We start from the raw sequence: 19,082 nt of genomic DNA on the forward strand, positions 1-19,082 counted from the left end.
TTTTGCTTATACTCATGTCAGAACAGTAAAAGTGGACAAATTTATAAATAATGTAAAACAATGCAAAATTTGGCAGAATCTTCCTGCTGCCCTTACCACATTTCTGTTCAAACAGCTAGATGAAGATTCTCTGCAGATTCAGATTTGTATATGCTCTCAAGTGGTATGCTGATTTAATCAAATGCCTGTTTTCTGGTTGCAGGAATAGAACTGTGATCCTCTTTTTTTTAGTTTAAGCTCAATTGTTTTATTGCTCATCTTGAATAAATGGCTCCTGGGTAAAGTCTTGAATTTTTCCTTGCCTGAGATGCTGGTACTGTTTATAAGCATTTGACAAAGATATATTGTGCCTATCTCTGCCTAATGAAGCCCTAACCAGACTAAATGATGAATGGCAGTTTAATCAATTCAGTTCATTTAGTAACCCACAGAAGCATATGGAACATAAATTTTAACCTCTCTTTTATAAACACCTGATTTATTCTAAAATTTGCCTGCAACTGTGCTTTCTTAAAGTTTTGTTCAACTTTTCTATGCCATGAGAAGCTTCACTTAGTGTATCTAAGCTCTGGATGGTAGAATAAGAAAATGGTGATGTATATTTAATTTTCTTCAAAAAATTGACTATCAACCCTCATTGTCCTAGAATGTAAAATTGTTTCATTATTGAGTATTTGTCAAAGCCTGAGAGATGAGTAAAGCACAGGTTATTTACTGATACTTTTAGTTAAGTGGTATCTGTAAGTACTCAGCTCCAGTCTTAACAAAAACATTCAACCTGTTTTCATTAAGTTGTTTTATTCTAGAACCACTTCCTCTCCAATATATGCACACAAATCCTAAAATTAAATGCTGCTTTCTGAATGCATCATCATGATGCATAAGCAATGAAAAAGTATGTAATTACTACATTCCAAATAACTTACTTCTAAAAACAAAGTTAAATTAGAGGTTATTGCTGGGATTTTTCGGATACAGAAACAAAACTCTCAATTTCAGGAGGAGGTGGTGCTGTAGTTAGTGTTGCAAATTCCTACTTAATTTTGATATATGTTTTGGGGATTTAAACATATTATTACTTTGAGTGAAGAGTGGTTTTGTGTGGTTGCTTACACAGACGTGGTTGTACAGCATATGTGGGTGTTTGCATATCAAAGTTGTAGAAAAATGTGTGCAGAAAAATGCAATTGAAGACGTTGAAATATATAATCAAATTCTGCATCCTATTGATAGCCAAAAGGGAAGTTTCCTCTTAAAATTATTTTTGCTGAGGGAACAAGGAACTCTTGAGCTGTTTTCATCTGGAAAAGATACAAGTGCAAGTTTGTAATTTGCTTTCCTTTTGAGATGCAGGAAGTTCACAGTTTATCTGGAATTTCAGATGGAGTCACAAAAGCTTTCCTCAGCCTTTGAGAATGCATTCTTTGTGTTGCAATTAGTGTGCCTCAGATATTTTGGCTGTCTGATTTCCCAGTACTTCTGCCGCTTGCTGAACTCAGTGGGATGAGGGGTACTGGTGTGGAGTAGCTGTGTGGGAAACCAAGGATAGGAGCTGTAAAGGAGGTGGCTGCTGTGGGGAGAGGAAAGAGCCCATGGAGGACCATGCAGGACCCATTGCCAGGACCCCTCATCCCACTGCAGGACCCCTCAGCCAGAGCTTCTGGAGAATGGGGTCAGCAGCTGTGGGCTTTGAGCTGCTTTCAGTTCTGCTGGAAGAGGGGAGAAGAAAGTCCAAGCAAGTACATCCCCGAGCATTTGGGTGGTAGTTAAGTTCAGTGCCTGTGAGCAGCCACGTGCCCTTCTCCTTTTTACTCACCTTTTCCCAGATCCTCCTCCTACGCTAAATGTGCTTCCATTTCCTTGGTCTGTCCCCGTTCAGCTTCTCCCAAGGATGCTCTCACTGCCATTCCCACATCTCCAGAGTTTCTTTGGGAGCATAACTATTCTGCTTGGGAAGCACAAATACAGAAATCAGCAGCTGTGCCTTTATTGGTCTCAACACTCACCAACCATACTCCTGCTACCTCTGCACCTTTCTTCAAACACCTGAGAAGTGTTCATTTGTATGCACTGATTTTAGCAAATGCACATGTCTGTCCTTCCACCTGGCGTCAATTAAAAAAAATATATTTAAATGCTGGTAAAGGATACAAAAACATTGTTGGCTTTTTGGTCTATAAGAAATCTTTCTAACTTTGCCTTTATTTTTTCCTTCTGTAGGGGAGTGGGTTGTATCTTTGTAGAAATGATTCAAGGGGTCGCTGCTTTTCCAGGAATGAAAGACATTCAAGATCAACTTGAAAGGATATTTCTGGTGAGTTCTTTATTGATGAAGTAAGATTAAAAATGATCAATTAATAACTGTTCACATATTTCTTTGTGTTAGGAATTAAATTACTGATAGAGCCAAGGATCAGAAGCCCGGTCCACAGGCTAGATGCAGTTTACTTGATATATTTTGTAAAAAGTTCTGTTTATCATTTTTTCAGTTTTTTTGTTTGTTTTTAAACAAGGAGGCTTATGCAATTGTGGAAAATCTTTCCAAATGCAAGGTAATGGAAATTCAGACAGTTTGTCATCCTCACTTTGCGGAGGACAGCTCTGGATGGGTTTATTGATCTTCTACTAATATTGTAGTGTTAATGCCAAGTATTTTTTGTTATATAGATGTATAAAGAAAAAGCAAGATAGGAAGTAGGAGAAAAACAGAATAGGAATTTTGAAATCATGCTTATATTCAGATTCAGCAGGGGTCCTTGACTACTGCTTCTGCAGCCTGGTTAGGGCCTTCATGTGGGCTGCTCAAAGGCACTGATGGCACATCTACATTGGCAGTGAAATAAAAGATAATTTGTCTCAAGAGTAATGATAATTTATACATTTTTCTACACAGGGTTGTGGTTTTCTTTGTTTGCTTGGGATTTTATTTTCATTTGCTCTTTCTTCTTTTGTGCTCTGGGTTTGGCCAGAGCGAAACAAAAGGGTTTGACCCTGACAAAAGGTTCAGGAACAATTTTTCTTGACCCCCCAATAAAAGTTTATTTCTACTCTGTGCCCTGCTGGGAGCTGTGCTGCTGTGGAGTGGGTTTGTTCAGGGAAGGCACTGCTGACCAGAGTGGCTCCTGGAATGCTGGGTGGTCATCAGGGAAAGTGTTGTAGGAGCAGCATTTGCCCCTAACGCGTCAATCTCTGCCTTACTTCTGACCATAAAATTAGAAGGGAAACATGAGCATACCCTTGCTTCCAAAGGTTATTTTGTCAGTAGTCATTTATTTCAAATGCAGAGTATTTATTTGGTATTCTTTCTTGGTCCATGGGGAGAGGAAGAAAGTCTTTCATAATATGTTTAAAAAATTTACATTCTTCACTTTATTCAGCCTTGCTTGCACTGTATCGCTTTTGTTGGGACATCAGGGAATTTAGCAAATGCTTTTAGGAATGACTCATAAAAAGTATCTCTCTAAAACAAAGCCTTACTTGATTGTGATATAAATATAACTCATTTTCTGAAAAATATTTGGTTTTTCCACCCTGTTGGCTAATACCCTGAAAGTTCTGTGCTGTGAAAGAATTGCTATGCTGCAACATGGACTGGGAGCAGCAGTTCTGAGCAGTTCCTGTGACGTGTCTCTTTGCTTTGTTTGTTTGCCAGTTTGTGTATTTTAAGCTAGCAACTTCTGAGCCAGTTTCTGGCTTTTGTTTTTTAAACTAATTGTGCTTTTCATTTATTAATTTGAAATTTTCTCCTTATTTATAGAACATGAAATTTTGAAAGTATTAATTCCTCCTTGGGGCTTCATCTCATTTATTGCAGTAAAATCTTATTGTCTGTTTTTTGCTGTTGAAATTGAGGGCACTTGTAACAGCAGAAATCAGGTTCTTCCTTTAGTGGGATCTTATTTGCAATTTATTGTATGAGATTGTAAGATATAGTGCAAAAAGTGACAGTGATGGGTGTATCATATAAATCTATTTTTGTATGCTTTCTGTAAACCTTTTATGTACTTCTATTTTTTCCCTCAATCCTCACAACTATTTGAAAGTAAAAATGTCAAGATTAATGCAATCTAGGATGAATTTTGAGGCCTACCAATTATTTTAAATTTTGTTTTTAAACTGCAATTGCAAATACTGAGAAGAGTGTTGAAATAACAAGTGATAATTTATTGATACTTTTTCTTTAATTTGATCTTTTGCAAACCATCAAATAAATAAATTTTTGGTCAGGATGTTTTATGGTCCATGGCAAATCAGAGTTAATTTTAAATACCAATTAATTAGGCCTTCTAATGGTAGTATCTAGTTACCATTAGCTAAATAGTTTCAATGGGTGCCTTCCTAATGTACTTTAAGCATCATTAAGGCTTGAAGTTATCTATTTAAAAGTTATAAACCAGAGGATTATTCTTGTTTGGTTTTGTATTTGAACAGAGGGATTTAATTCATTAATTCTCCAGTGAATCATAGATAGTAGGGCAGTTAATAGCACTGAAGGAGAAAAGGAATCAGGTTGTTTTACCAGATAACCAATATTATTGACTCCCACTCAGTGAGCACTTACACAGCTGTGAAAGAAACACATCAGCCATAAAAAAGACTTTTGCAGACAGAGTTCCCAAAGTTCACGTTTTCAGCATCCACCAGTGACAGTTTTCTTTTAACACAGGGCTCTCTTCTGAAAACGGTGGAAGGCACAGCCCACCTTCACTCTGATCCAGTAATCCCTTTGTTCACACCTTGTACACAACTTGGAACAAAAAGGAACATTAATCTTTGTCATATCTGCTGTTGCTAGTCATAGCTACATGTCCTTAGTGTGTTAGGAGCCAGGTTGCAGCTCTTAGGGAATTGCTTACATTGTAGTAGGAAAACTGGAAAAAATGTAAGAAATAGTAGCCAAGAAAAGTGAATAAAAGTTAACATGAATAACAGTTTAAAAACCTTAAATGGCTGTTTGATTTCCTATTGTTTAGAGGCCATTACTATGTAAATGAAATTAAAATATATTTTATGTATGTTCTTTTGGCAATTATGAAGTTGAAGTCAGAGAGGTTCTCTAAATGTTTTTGTGTATCTCTACTGCTGGCTTCTTCACATATCTACACAGCAAAAATAGATGCAACCAACACACCACATATGTTTGTTCCTCATTATGAATGGTGTTTATTTACGTTTCATAACAGCTTAATTAAGTGATTGTTTATAGTAGATTGAGAACAGTGGTTGATCTTTCAGTTTTGTTTAAGGACTTTTCTCTTTAAGCTTGTCTCTCCTGACTTCTATTGATTCAATTTGGGGGTTTTCAAATGGTAATATACCCTGATTCTCTATTTCTGTTACAGCAGCTGTTTTTAATAAGCGTACTCAGGTTCTATTACAACCACAGGCCTCAGTAAAATAGCAAGGGTTTATACACAGGATCTGTTCTCAGAATCAGACCAGCACTTGGAGATGTTGATGAATAAACAGCTGCAAGTTGTTATTGTTACACTTTGGATCTGATAATGCAAATTCTTTTTTCTACCTAAAATTAAAAGTGTTGATAAGCTCTCTTGAAAAAGCTGTGCTTACCAAATGGGATTCACATGTATAAGCAGGTTGCTATCCCAGAGAGGTTTAACAGTGAATAAAGTGCCTTAATGCAGAGGTGTTTTGGTTTAATCATGTAGTATATGATTACATTTTTGATCCTGCTTTTTTCCTGTATGTTGGAACTGGGGTTGCTTTCTGGGTTGAAATGTGTCATAGAAAATAAGAGAGGAAAGTGTAGTATCATAGAATTAAATCATAAAATCATCAAGGCTGAGTCTAACCTTTGACTGAATGCCACCTTGTCAACTAAACAAAACCATTAAATGGCATGTCCAGTCATTTCCTGAACCCTTCCAGGGATGGCAACTCCAGAACCTCCCTGGATAGCCAGTTCCAATGCTTGACAACAATTTCAGTGAAGAAATTCTTGCTGATGTCCAGCTTGAACCTCCTTGGGTGCAGCTTGAGGCCATTTCCTTTTGCTCCGTTTCTGGTTTTTGTTATTACAGCCTGTAAGAGCTAACAAGTTTCTTGCCTCAAAGTATTAAACTAATGATGTGTCATCATAATTTCCTGCAAACTTTTTGCTTTGCCATTCTCTGACACAATCAGCTTGGGTTTTTGTTGCAAGGTGCTAGGTCTGATGGACTGAAGACATGAAGAGGTAATCTTAGCATTTCTATTTCATCTTGCAATCCGTGCTCAAGACAGGATGAAACTTTGATCAAGTGCACGTTGAGCAGTAAAATCATGAGAATAGGAAAAATGTGAGGCAATGTGTTGATTCAAAATAAAATTACACAAAATTGGGAAATATAATTTGGCTTCTGATAAGGAATAGCTAAGATCTTTATCAATAGTTTATTCCCGTTCATCATTTGTTAGCATACATATCTCCATACGCAAACTTTAAAGTTTTCATATCAAGGAGAATGTGCCATTGTAAATATAAAATTTAATTATGTCTAGATGTTCAAGCTGCACCAAATGCCTTCAAGCTAGCCCCATACCATGGAAAAATTGACAGCTCCTTGGATCTGGTGATGATCAGTATGAATTAGTTGAGTGTTAAAGCTGATTACGCTGAGCAGCCTGCAGTATGCTTGTGCATGCCGCACTGGAGATATCAACTTGGTTACAGCTCTGATTTTTATATAAGCATGTGCTTTTATACTTGCTGCTCTTAACAGATTCAAAACAGACCAGAGTTGAATCTCTTGTGTTAGCTAAATTTTTCTTTGGCAGATTTATTTTTTTTTAAGTGGGAAGGTATTTCTGTCTTTTCTGTCTTACAGGAGCTTTCTGAGAGCCACAATTGATCAAAGTGAATTTTCCTCCCAGGCTCTGAAGCCTTCCCCATAAGGGAATAATCTGTGCATTGCCTGAACTTTGGCCTTGGTGCCACTACACTGCAAATTAGATTTCACTGCAGGAATAATGTACAAAGAGTTCTCCTGGTACTTTGTAGCTCTCTGCACAGGCAGGACAATGGCATTTAAAGGCTGGTTTGTCTGAAAATGGATATTCTCTCTGCAAACATGGTTGTGGGAAGCATGTGCACCGCAGCAGCATCACACTGCAGGTAGGGTGTCACAGCAGGAGTGGGAAATGGCAGCCAGAGCTTCTCTATTTCCTGACACACATATTGAATAAGCTGAGGACTCCTCTCTGATATTGGATGCTGTTGCTCTGTTGGGTACCATAACACACAGTACTAAAAAGTAATTAAAAGGGAACAGTATGCATTGAACCCAGCAGCCTCATCTGCCAAAGGGCAGCACCAGAAACGCCAGATTTCCACATGGAGCTGTGCAGCAAAACACAAGAGTTTGCCATTTCAGATAGCTATGGAAAATTACATTTTCATTTCGATGGGAATGCAAGTGTTTCTCCCATTACTGAAGATTGTAAAGGCTAGCAATATTATTTTTATTTATATTTGCACACATACTTGTGATATACAAGCCTGAATGCAAGCTAGTAGTGTTTCCTCCACGTCTGATGTTAACAGGCATTTGTGAAGCTGCAAAGCTTACTCCCTGTAGTTCTGTATCTGAAGGTTTTCTTCATGTCACTGACATCCTCTGAAGCCTGGGATAATGCTTTTTGAGAGCTTTTAAGCCTATGATGGACCCAAAGAAAATGTGCTTTCTGGTACATTGTATTAGTAGCATCTTTTGGGAAGCTAGCAATGCTAAACCCAAGGGAAGAGTACTTTAAACCATTGGATTTTGAAGTTCGTCTGTGTAATCAGATACTTAGTCAAATCTATTGGTCTTTTTCCCCATTTCATTATTTAAAATATGTTTTTCTTTCACTCAGTAAATACTTTGGCTCTAAAACACAGGTCATTCATCTCTGATGGAATACATGTAACTGTGAGGCTGAACGTGGGCTGAAATTTTGTTTTGTGTAGTCAGAGTGTCTGTGGTGCCATCTGTTCTTCTGGTTGGATGAATCTATTGTAATATAAATGTAATATTGCTCTTGCTTAGAGGGCAAAGTTTGTGTTTTCCTCCCATGTCTTTCCATTTGCTCCCCACCAATGACTTCATGAGGAAAATGAGGGGGGGGTTTTGAGACTAATTACTTAGAAACATGCTGCTGACTTCTATCTAACACAATATGTAAGTAGAGAAGTGCAATCCTGCTAATAAATCTACCTCTCCTTTGCTTTATAGTGACAATATGAAAAATATTTTACTTCTTTTCAGCACCACTGAAAATTAATTACATAAATAGCAGGATTCTCTACCTGTGGGTCTATTCTTTGAAGCTGTTACTTACTTAAAATACTTAGTATTTTACTGTACTTGCCTGCAGGTTTTGCACTGATACCACTTTTACAAGGTTCCTCTCTGGGCTTTATGTCTTATGCCAAACTTCAAATGAAAGTAATTCTAAACTAGGCAAGTACAAGTGAAATTAACCTTTGAAATGAACTTTAAAAAACAAAGTAAAATCTTCTGTGTGTTCATGCTTTGTAAAGGATTCTGGTAATCCTTCAAATTTCTTTTTATGGAGTTTCAGCCCAATTTTTGGTCTCTGACTGCACTATATTGTTTTGTCTATTACTGTGTGAGTAGATTTTTTTCCCATATAACAGGGCACAAGGTAAATTATGCTAATTTGCATTCACTTTTTATGAAGAGCTCCCATCCTCACCATGTCTGAATATCAATAGTCTGTGCTGTTTTTGCCTTATACCATTAAACCCATATGGTCCTGGGAAAACAAACTTGGCCTAGGATTTAAAACCAGCAATCTTGTAAAAACGTAGGACACTTTCTAGAGGAGTATTGCCTATGTGTGTTAGGAAAGGAGACACTAAAAAATATGTATCTCACACTCTGCTAACATTTCTTTTAGAAATTGGGGCACTCAATCTCACATTTATCCATGTTTAAAGTCATAAAAACACCCACCAGTGTATCATGGACACTTTCCAGGGGAGCTACCAGCTGGCAGCAGAAGAGAAGAGAAGGAGAGGAAATAATAAATTAATGTGTAACCCCATCTTTTTGCTTTGAGGGTTGGCTGGATTTCAGGCCAGCCAGGCACATAACCTCGTGCACATAGGTGTCATCTGCCTGAAAGATGTTCCTGTCTAGTCTGCTAATTCTGAGCAAAACCCTGAGCATGGCTGGGTTGGCATTGCAAGAGTGTGGGTTATTATCATCTTGGTAGTGTAAAACATGAGGAGTAATTGGCTATCAGAAAAAGAAAACAAATTAAGACATGGTTCAGTGGAAAACAATGGCTTTGTGGTTTTCTTTGGAATCAGAATGTTTACTTTCTGCCATATTTCACTTGCTGAATGAGAAATGGGCTATAATTATAAGGAAGCATTGTTTCTTTTCCAGACTTGCCTCTAGCCTTTGAGAGGGTGTTTACAGACAATACATTGAAAAAGAAATGTGATGAGACTCAGCTGGTGCAAATCAGTACCTGGTGTAAAGCAGTGCACTGATTGCCATCTTTGCAGGCACATTCCTTCTTGGCCCCTTACACCACAGAAATATCTCCTTTGCTGTGTAAAATCCCTCTCTGTGCATGTTGTGTCCACATGTGTTATGGACTGTAATTGCAAACATTTTTGCATGCAGGTGACCCTGAACAGAAAAACAGTTGCAAGCAATTTGTGCATTTGTGGGAGATGAAGCCCATTCTGGGAAGAAGTGGTGGTCTGCTATCAAAAAGTTTATTCTACAAGATAATATAGTACTATAAAAAACACAGACACACTAGAAAAAACCCTGGTATGCTGGCTTTATTTGCTAGGAGAGATAATAAATTATCAGGCATCAAATTGTCACATTGCTTTTTCTTTCATAAGTAAAGAAACAATATTCATTGCACTTGAATATTCCCTTTTCCCTTTCTTCTTTCACTTGTGTCTGAATTGCGCACTTCTTGTCAAAAGTGAGTTTTCTGTGTAGCATCGTGATGGCCAAAATTGTTGTTTATGATCTGTAGCAGAAGTTGAAACATCCTTAAGGTTAAAACTGTCTAAAAATCAATGTGAGGCTGTTTTACATGGTGATTTTGGAGAGGGGTTATGAGAATCAGAGATTGATGTGTCTTGCCTGTCTACACACGTTTCTTTATAGCCTTCAAGAATAATAGACAATTTCTTCTGTCCTCCTTAGAACTACTAAAAGTAAATGGTTGTCTCTGTCATGGTGTCTGGGGGAAACTGCCCCTTCAGCCTATGCAAAGGCTTTGAGGTACCATTTGCAGTAAGCCTAATTTGAATCAAGTTAGGCTTTATTACCTATTTCAGTGTTTCCATTATCAGTGCCCTAGACTAGGTATTAATTTAGCAAGAATCTGAGCAGTTGCCGTAAGATTGTCTTCAACTCTCATTTTCACAAGCTGCTGATCCATAGTGAGCTAAATGTAAATTTTGAGGTAAGCTTAGTGATTTCAGGAGGCTTCAAGTTTTCAAGGGGCAAACATTAGTACACCTTGATTAGGATAGCTGCTTTTCTAGTTCATTAAATGGCTATGGTTCAATAACTTATGCATAAAATTTTCATATGTTGAAAAATTTTTGCAACCTCATCCAGGTTTTAATTATACATATAAAATTGCTGTCACACAATTTCTGTGTGTCCACTGTTTGTGTGTTGCCACTTCTTATGAGACTTGCACAGAGAAAAGAAAAGCCTACTGACAAAATCAGTATTAATAAGTAGGAAAAGGGAAATAAGAAAATGTGAAAAAAAAAAAAAAGTCTTCAGAAGATCCTGAGTATAGGAGAATTGCCTGGCTAGGATCTTAATGCAATAGGCATTCTCAAATGAGTGTGAAATAAACAGAGCAGGTTATGAGCTGTGTAGTATTATGTTTTGTTCTTTTGCTTTGGTTCTTCCTTCCACAGTCTTCTAAGCTCTCAGTTTAAGGTGACTTGGAGGCTAAAGCAGAGCAGGAATCTCCAGCTGTCAGTTGCAGGAAGAGGAATGTTTTGTGTTTGCTGTTTGTCTTTAGAGTGTGCATGTGTATCACTGTGTCGCTGTATTTCTGGCAACTGAGGTCTGTTCCCAAGTACATCACAGAAAGCTAACAATATATTTTGTGACACTGTAGTGAGAGTTCTTCACAGTGCTTTCTCAGGGCAGAATAGGACCCAAACGGCTGCAGTGCAAACTCTCAGTCCTGTTGGTGATGGAGCAGAACAGCATAAGGTAAATACTTAGCAGAAAATGCAGTGTGCTACAGCAGGTATGTTCTCACATAAGCATGATTACCCTGATGAGTACAAATCAAAGAAGATTTTTAGCATCTGACTTAGAACATTGGAAGATTGCAGTTGGACTTCTGTATCTTTTGATAAGTGAGAAATCAGTTGACTTTGTGAGCTTTCAATTTGATTAAACTTTATTGCATTATAAAGAGGGATTTATTACTTTAAAATAAAGCCTACTTCCTTTCGCAGATATTTTAAAATATTCTAAATCTACTTCTTTTTCAAAATGGTGTTATTTGAATTATAACTCATTTTCATCTTAGAACATATGTGCATTTTTAACCTATGTATCCTGAATGTGATTGCATTACAGTACCTGGTAATTGTGCTGTTCTCATAAGAGAAACAAAAGTACATGAATTTTGTATCTCTGAACTGGCCCTTCATGAAAACCAGAGGAAGAGCAGCCAAGGATTTCATCAATCCTTTAAGTATTCTTCACCTATCCTTCATGTCTCATCTTGGTGTGCATCCATAAAACATATTGCCCTAATTACTTAAAAAGAGACCTTAATAATTTGGACGTTTGAGATGCCGTGCATTTTGGTATAATCTGCCCTGGTCTGATGAGTGAGATTGCTGTGCTGCTGAGCCAGCTCATTGCAGTGTGTTAGTGTTCCTCCTTCCTCTTGCAAAGGGAGGGGTGGGATGATGAGGCCCTGCTGACCTCACTGCATCGTATCACTTTATCAGCTGCTCAGCAGTTCAGAGCAGTTCAAACTGTACCCAGGGAAAATAATCTTTTGTTTGTTTAATGGGTTTTTTTATGAAAACTCTGCAATACCATATTCCATAAAAAAATTCAGACCAGTGAATGTAGCTGAAAAGTAAGGGTAGTGAAACACTTATTTGCTACTAAAGTCATCTCTTCACTGGGCTACATTTACTTTCACTAAAATGTACTTTTGGTGCAGCTTCCTACCACTTCTGCTTTATAGTATCTTCTTCTTGCTAATGTTCTCATGGTTTTGTTGCTTTTGTGGCCTTTTAAATAGCTTGATGATAACATTGTGCTGCTCATCTGCATTCCTCACATAGTCCAAGAGATCAGCTGTGCCTACAGGGTTGAGAGGGTGATTTTTCTCTCAGATAACTTGCATAGTTGATTGTCCAAGTTTCATTGTGTAGTATCTCTCTCTCTTCTATTTCAGTGAGATCTTTAAAATTTACCCCCAAAAGACCTTGTAGTAGCAGAGTTGTCATGTTAAAAATTAAAATTGACATTTCACTGTTGTTGTATCTGATGCCCCATCATTTTTGAGCCTTCATGTCATCAATATTTCAGGCCATGCATTTCTGTGGACCTCAATGTACTGGAGACAGAGCATAAGAAATTGTTACTCCAGTCTTCCCCCTCCTGTCTCTCATTATTGACTACCAGTGGTACTGAAGCTCATTCTCATATATCTTGAGATATATGCAAATTTTCTTTTTTTAATTTTTGTATCCTATTTATTTAGTTACCTGTTTCTCCCTCTGGATTGTTTTTTATTCTGTTTTTCTGGGAAAAAAAATGGAGCATGATATACAGGTGTTAAGTAGCTCAAATCATTTGAGAATTTGCTGTAATTCACTCACACTCCACTAATTATTTCAGTGTAAGCCCCCTCAGTTCATATTGGAGCTGCAGGCAGTATGTTCCCCAAACACTGAGTCCTCTCAGCTCCTTTCTCCAGTGAGCAGAGAGGATCAGTTGCAGCAGCTCCTGGGAATTAGCTCCATTTTGCCCTAAAGCAGGGCTGCCAAGAGCAGGATCTGCCACTGCAGTGCCCTGCAGGCAGTGTAAGGTTTAATTGGAGACAGGAGGTGGCTACAGCCTAGTCCCTCCTGCTTGGTGCTTTTGCCAGCTCAGAAGTCATGGACAGAGTTACCCAGTGCACCAATGTCAGAGCAAACAAGATGGTTCACTGAAGCTGGCAGTGCTGCTGCCCCTCCCAGCTGAGATAGACCAGCTTTCATCTTCATTTAAATAAGCAAAGTGAAAACTCAGGCTATCTGCCATCTGCTTAAGGCCACAACTGCTAAATGAGCGATAAATGGTTAAATCACAGCTTCCAATTTTTGAAAATTTTATCATCCCAACATTCTGTACTCTTTCAAAACCCATTTCTGATCTCAATGTTTGGGCATGTACCTCATGGTGTCAGGGCAGTGAAGCCCTTCCTTTCAATGGGTTTGCAAGGAAATAGGTGAAGAAAGTGTCAGGACAATGGGTAGATGTTTCAGCAAAAAATTTACTGGAAATTTCCAAAGTGCTCTGAGTGAGGTGTGCTGGCTCTCTAGGCTGCACTGGAGGATGCAGGTTCTGTTCAGCCAGTCCTCCCACAGATCTTACCATCCTCTGGGTGAGAATTCGTAACTCCCTGGGATTCTGCATTGACCCCACTTAAAATGTCTCAGCTGCTTTTACAGCCACTCTCTCTCCATCAGACATAGGCTGACATTTCCCCCATTTATAGGAAGAAAATATTTCTGTACTTCCATTTTTCATTTTTCTTGCTTGTTCTGTGCCTGTGATTCAGAAGGATAGTATAAAACTCTTTTCTTTTGTAGCAGCAAAATACTGCTGTTTGGAGTGAATACCCCAAGCATCATGCTGTGTTTTGTTGTAGGAGGCACACTTCCAACTGTATCACTTGAAATGGATTTTAAGTGATAAGGTTAGACATTTTTTCAAGGGATTTGATTTGGGATTTCTAATAAGGTTCAGTGTAGGAATCAGCTGGATATTTAGACATCCAAGAAGAGTACTCTTATCTATCTATATAGCCATCACAACTGGAGCTCATTATTAATGCCCTCACTGTTTCAGAAACATTGTACCACCTGAACCTGCACATTCTTCAAATGGCAGTGTGACTGGCAGCCTTCCTTTTCTGCAGATTGTCGCTTTAAAAACTTGACAAAATACCCACTGCATCACTGAGCTCCATGTGGCTTCACAAGTCCATTCAAAATTGAAATTATTACAAGACCAAGACCTTAATTGGCAAAATAAGGAGCTGGAAAACTTCTAGATCAGATTCGAATGTCGTGCTGTTCTGTGATGCTGAGTACCAGGCTTCATGTATAGGTCTCAGTGTATGTTACCTCCCCTGGTTTTTTAGGGGAGAAAAAGAATTTTCATGATACTTTTTTTTTTTTTCCCCAGACAGTGAGATCAATCAGCTCTAGTGTTCTCTCTGCTTAGCACAACAGCTTTCCTCTGCAAGTATATTTCTATCCCATAAGCAGCACGTGTCACAAGCTTCTGTTGTGCTGTGCTTGTGCTGCTCCTGGGGCGTGGGGAGTGGTGAGCCTGGTGTGGTGTCAGAGCCAGGCACAATCCTTCCTCTGACGTGCTGGGACTGGGCACCAGGCCAGAGACAAAGCATTCCAGCATCAGAGAAGTGCATTGTGCATTCACTGCTTGGGAGTGGAGGTTTGTTCTGGGGGAACCTTGATTGGTTCCTGTGAAAACCAGTGGGTCAGAGAAAATCCTTGCGGAGAAAGGATGTGATCCCAAAAGCTCTGGTGTGTTTAAACAGTTGTAGTTGAATGACACCATAGTGAAGAAATGTAATTTTATTTTAAATAAAAAGGTTTTTCTTGCTGTTTTGATGATGATTCATAGGAATGTGCACACTTTGGTCTGTTAAATATTTAAATAAGCTTTCCAGCTGAATGGCAGCTTTAAGCCCTTAAGTATCCTGATGCAATGGTGTAGCTTGGCCTCTGTCAATGGGATTGGGTACTACAACACCAGGTAGGAATTCATATGTGTTAACTGAGCCAGTTTTATGGTCTTCAAAAAGACCATAAAGCCAGCTTTATGATCCAAGGGGAGCATTGCTTTTCTGATAAGCCAGCATTTCCAAAAAACCCTGTACAGTGCATACCTGGAATTCAAATGAGCCAGCTGCTGAGCCAGCACAGCATGGCTTCTGGAAGTACATTTCAGAAAAGCCTCCCACAAAGTTCTGGCTTTTATTTTTATTCCTCTTTTTCAGTTTAAAGAAAATAAGTCAGTAAAAAAATTAGAAATAAAGCTTTAAAGAGCATGTTTAGGAGAGGACTCTCTGTTTGGGTGGGTTGTTCCAAAGGCTTTGCAGCCTAGACAGGATAGGAAATGGGAAATGCAGAGCATATCACTATCTGTACAGAGCAAATCAGAGCAGATTTTAAAGAATATGTAAACAAGCATGACTTGAGAGCCACAAGGTCCTTCTGGCAGAAAATTGGTGGCTTTGCAGTAAAGAAATCCATTCTGTTTGTTCCCAAGCAGTGAGGAAGAGACCTTCCAGCACATCTAGCAGCAGCAGCTGCTTCTTCACATGTATTAACACCAATCTCTTCCTCAGTGAAATCATTCCCTCTCTGTAAGCTTACTTGAGAGCTCCCAAGCTCTGTCAATCTCAGAATACCAAACTTGTAGTGGGGGAGAGAAATCTTTTGAGGTTAGCTTGAGTCTTCTACATGAATTTTCTTCCCAGTCTTTTCCTGATCCACAGCCTTGAGGTCTACAAAAGCTTTTCTCTTTTAATAAGGATCAGTTTCATCCTGTTGAGGTCTTTTATAGTTTCTGCAGCTCCAAAGCACATACCAGAGAACCTAAGTCTAGTTTAATGTCAGAATTTTTAAATTCTGATTATGGGAATTTTTGCTGATGGAAGGAGACTCCTGAGCAGAGGTGGCTGGGAAAGATGAAAGGACAGGTTCTCTGTTCTGCTTTTAGCAGTTCAACATGGAGCATCTCTCACAAAGGAGCCATCTTTTCACTTTGGTGCTAAACAATCTCCTTTTACCATATTCATCATCGTTTAACTAGCTTTTGATTTGGCAAAATTGCTGCATGGTTGCACTGGTGTGAGGGAAAGTGCAGTCTCTGTCAGGAGTTTCCTTTTTCCTTTTTTGCTGCTAATTTCAGATTATGTCTCTACATCCTAGGCCCCTCTTACTTTCAAAATAAATTTGCCAAATCCTTTTTTGTAGTTCTTTTTTAGCATTCATCCCATTCACGTAAATATTTTAGTAAGAATCACTAAATTAAAAAACTAGTTTCTTCCACCATGTGAACTCATGAATGCTCTGAGTTACTAAAATAGGGCCTTATGGTGAAATGTGCTGACTCCCTGTAGGAAGAGGATGTCACAGTCCTGCATGAGTTGTTTCACCCTTGCCTTTTCTCGTTGTGAAATTTAGATTAAATACTCCAGTTTTGTGCTGATTCAATTCAGTCTGGATTATGGACAGAATTTGTTTCTAAGAGTCATCTCATCAAATCACAGGAACAGACCTGTCCAAGTGTAGTAAGCATTTAGTAGTTACCTTTTGGAGTAACCAAAACCCTTCCCTGAGGGAACATTTAAGACTCTGGCATGTCAAACCCCCGTGGTGCTCTGTTGTAGGGCTGGAGGGTTTCATTTCACCTTGTGCTGATGCTCTGCAGAGCTATGTGTGCAGTGAGAGCTGCCCAGCTCCTCCTCCTCCTCCTGGTGCCAGCTGTCTGGTGCAGGGTGAGTGGGCAGGGCTGGGCTGGCTTTGGGCACCCTCCAGTGCCCCTGCCCTCCTCACCCTGGCACAGCTGCACTGCTGCCCCTGCCAGGCTCCCCAGAAAGGTGCCTCTGGTCACTGTGGCCATGAGGAGAATGATGAATTTACTTGTGCTGCAAATGGTATGGAAACAGTGTTGGAATAAATTTAACTTTGCAACGCAGACAGCTACTAAAATATTGTTTATGTACATAAGTAAGGATGGAAAAAATCACATATTAAAAAGGTTTCCTGGCAAGACTTCACTGTGTTTTGCCTCATGGGGAAAGGAAGTTAAGAACAGTTGGGCCCTCTACTGTTTCAAGTACCTCATTTTTCATCCTTGACAGAGCCAAAGCAAAAATATTAGTTGAGCTTGATGTTTTGTTTTTTCAAATGAATGTGTGTTATTAGAATTTTGTGGGAATATTTTGCTTCCTTCATGCATACTGGCACATCACCCCAAGGTTTTAGAATACAGCTTCATGTATTGAATCACTACTTATGCTTAAAGGAAGTGGTTCAATTACCCACATATAATGGAATGATGATATTCCACTTGATGCCTAAGTCAGGCTTTTCTTGAACCTCATTCTGTTATTACTGCTTCTTTTTTCACCTTATAAGAATAAGAATAAGCTTCAATAACTTCTAGTTTTTCACAAAACAGCATCACTTTCCTTACAGCTAGAACAGGTTTATGGGGTTGGTGAGGGAGGTGCCTTTTTTCTGTTGCTCTTGCTTCCCAACCTCATCATCTGTGCAGCAGGTGCTTCATAAGGCTAGTGAAAGAATTTAATACCTTCTTTTTTTTTCTTTTGTTAAGACCATGTTTTGATTATTTACAAAATAACTTGTAAAATAAATACTCCAACCAGTTTGTTTTCTAACCAGCCTTGTTTTCTCTTAAATCCATAATTCTGAATTAATTTCCTGATTGAATGCAGTTCAAATAAAAAATATTCTTTTGCACATTATCATTATGCATGTAAAATGGTGGCTGTTGAATTTTTTTTCCTTCTGCCATGTATTGCCATTATAAGGATTTTTTTCATGATTCTGGTAGCATTTGCATATAAGAAAGCAAACAAAATTATCACCTCTTTTATGCATAAAACTAAGAATAAGAATTTGAAATTCTGTATTTGTGTGCAAAGTGTTTAACATTTTGTTCTGAAGAGGAATCATACAAGTTATGTTTTCTGTATCCTTAATCAGTTGCATTACATTTTTTATATTTTTAATCTGTTTCACTGGCATTTAATTTCTTATCTGTGTGGGAATAATGAAGGGATATTTTGTTGACAGTTGACTGAAAAAACCACAGAAAGTTTGCTATGGAAGAAAAATAATTTTATTAAAATATGGTTTTCAGGTTCTGAACAAGGTCCTTATTGCTTTCCATGGGAAGAGACTGCCTAGATTACACAATCTTACTTCAGTTGTTTTAACTTTGAACGGACATGAATTCCTGGTCTAGGAACTATGTGCAATTTTTGCTACTCATTTAATGAAGTAAGGCTTCAATATTCTAAATCTCAAGGACAATGAATAGGCATGTGGTTTTTACTTTTCACATATCCAAATAAATATATTCTTGCCAATTTAACAGAAATTAAGTTACTTTTTTACTGCAGCTGTGAACCATGGAACTTCCACAACATTCCCAAGGGTAACATGTGTTTGACCCCTAACAAACCTGTAAGTGCATTACACAAATTCATAGATTTGCAGGCCCTTATGGAAACTGAACTGCAAAAACAAACCTCCAAACTCCTGATGTGAAGAAATGAAATAAATGATTGGTGTTGAGGCAGTTCCATTTCTGGCTCTGTGTTTTGGACATTAAACTTGACACTCAGCTGTCACCATTGTGCCCAGCAGGGAGCCAAGGGAAGCCTCGCTGCAGTTGTCAGTCAGCAGACTCTGACTCAGCATGCAGAATACACAAATAGTTACTGGATGCTTTTTCTAACCTATATTGGTTATACTGAAACCAAGTGCTAAGCTGAAGGATGAAGTTCATTCTTTGCTTTTCACTGCTGCCTGTACTTTGTGCTCACTGACATTGTTGGGCTGTAACACAGAACTTTTCCAGATTGCGAAGGATGTGGTTCAGATCCACCTGAGTCTGCTCCTCAGGAGGGGAATGTGGCTGTAGGTGGATCATCTGGACAAATGGCTTAGGACCATTGCTCTTCCAGAGCAGAAATTCTGTGTCCAGAGGTGGCTCTGAGAGTGATGGAAAAACCCTGGAGCTCACACTGCTCCTCAAGAGACAAATCTAAAG

At 38.6% G+C, this 19,082-nt stretch overlaps 1 protein-coding gene across 6 annotated transcripts in view; it reads left to right on the forward strand.

The window, feature by feature from the left end:
• The window catches only part of CDK14 (cyclin dependent kinase 14), a 344,941-nt gene that overhangs the window by 187,714 nt on the left and 138,145 nt on the right, over nt 1-19,082 (forward strand). For all 6 annotated transcript variants that reach the window (XM_054273458.1, XM_054273457.1, XM_054273460.1 and 3 more), the window contains one exon: nt 2,221-2,314. In XM_054273458.1, the coding sequence (XP_054129433.1) occupies nt 2,221-2,314 (94 nt within the window). The remainder of the gene's footprint in view (nt 1-2,220; nt 2,315-19,082) is intronic.

The sequence above is a fragment of the Melozone crissalis genome, unplaced genomic scaffold, assembly GCF_028551555.1.
Source record: "Melozone crissalis strain CALT ecotype California unplaced genomic scaffold, PUWL_Pcris_2 ptg000016l_1, whole genome shotgun sequence".
Classification (NCBI taxonomy): Eukaryota; Metazoa; Chordata; class Aves; order Passeriformes; family Passerellidae; genus Melozone; species Melozone crissalis.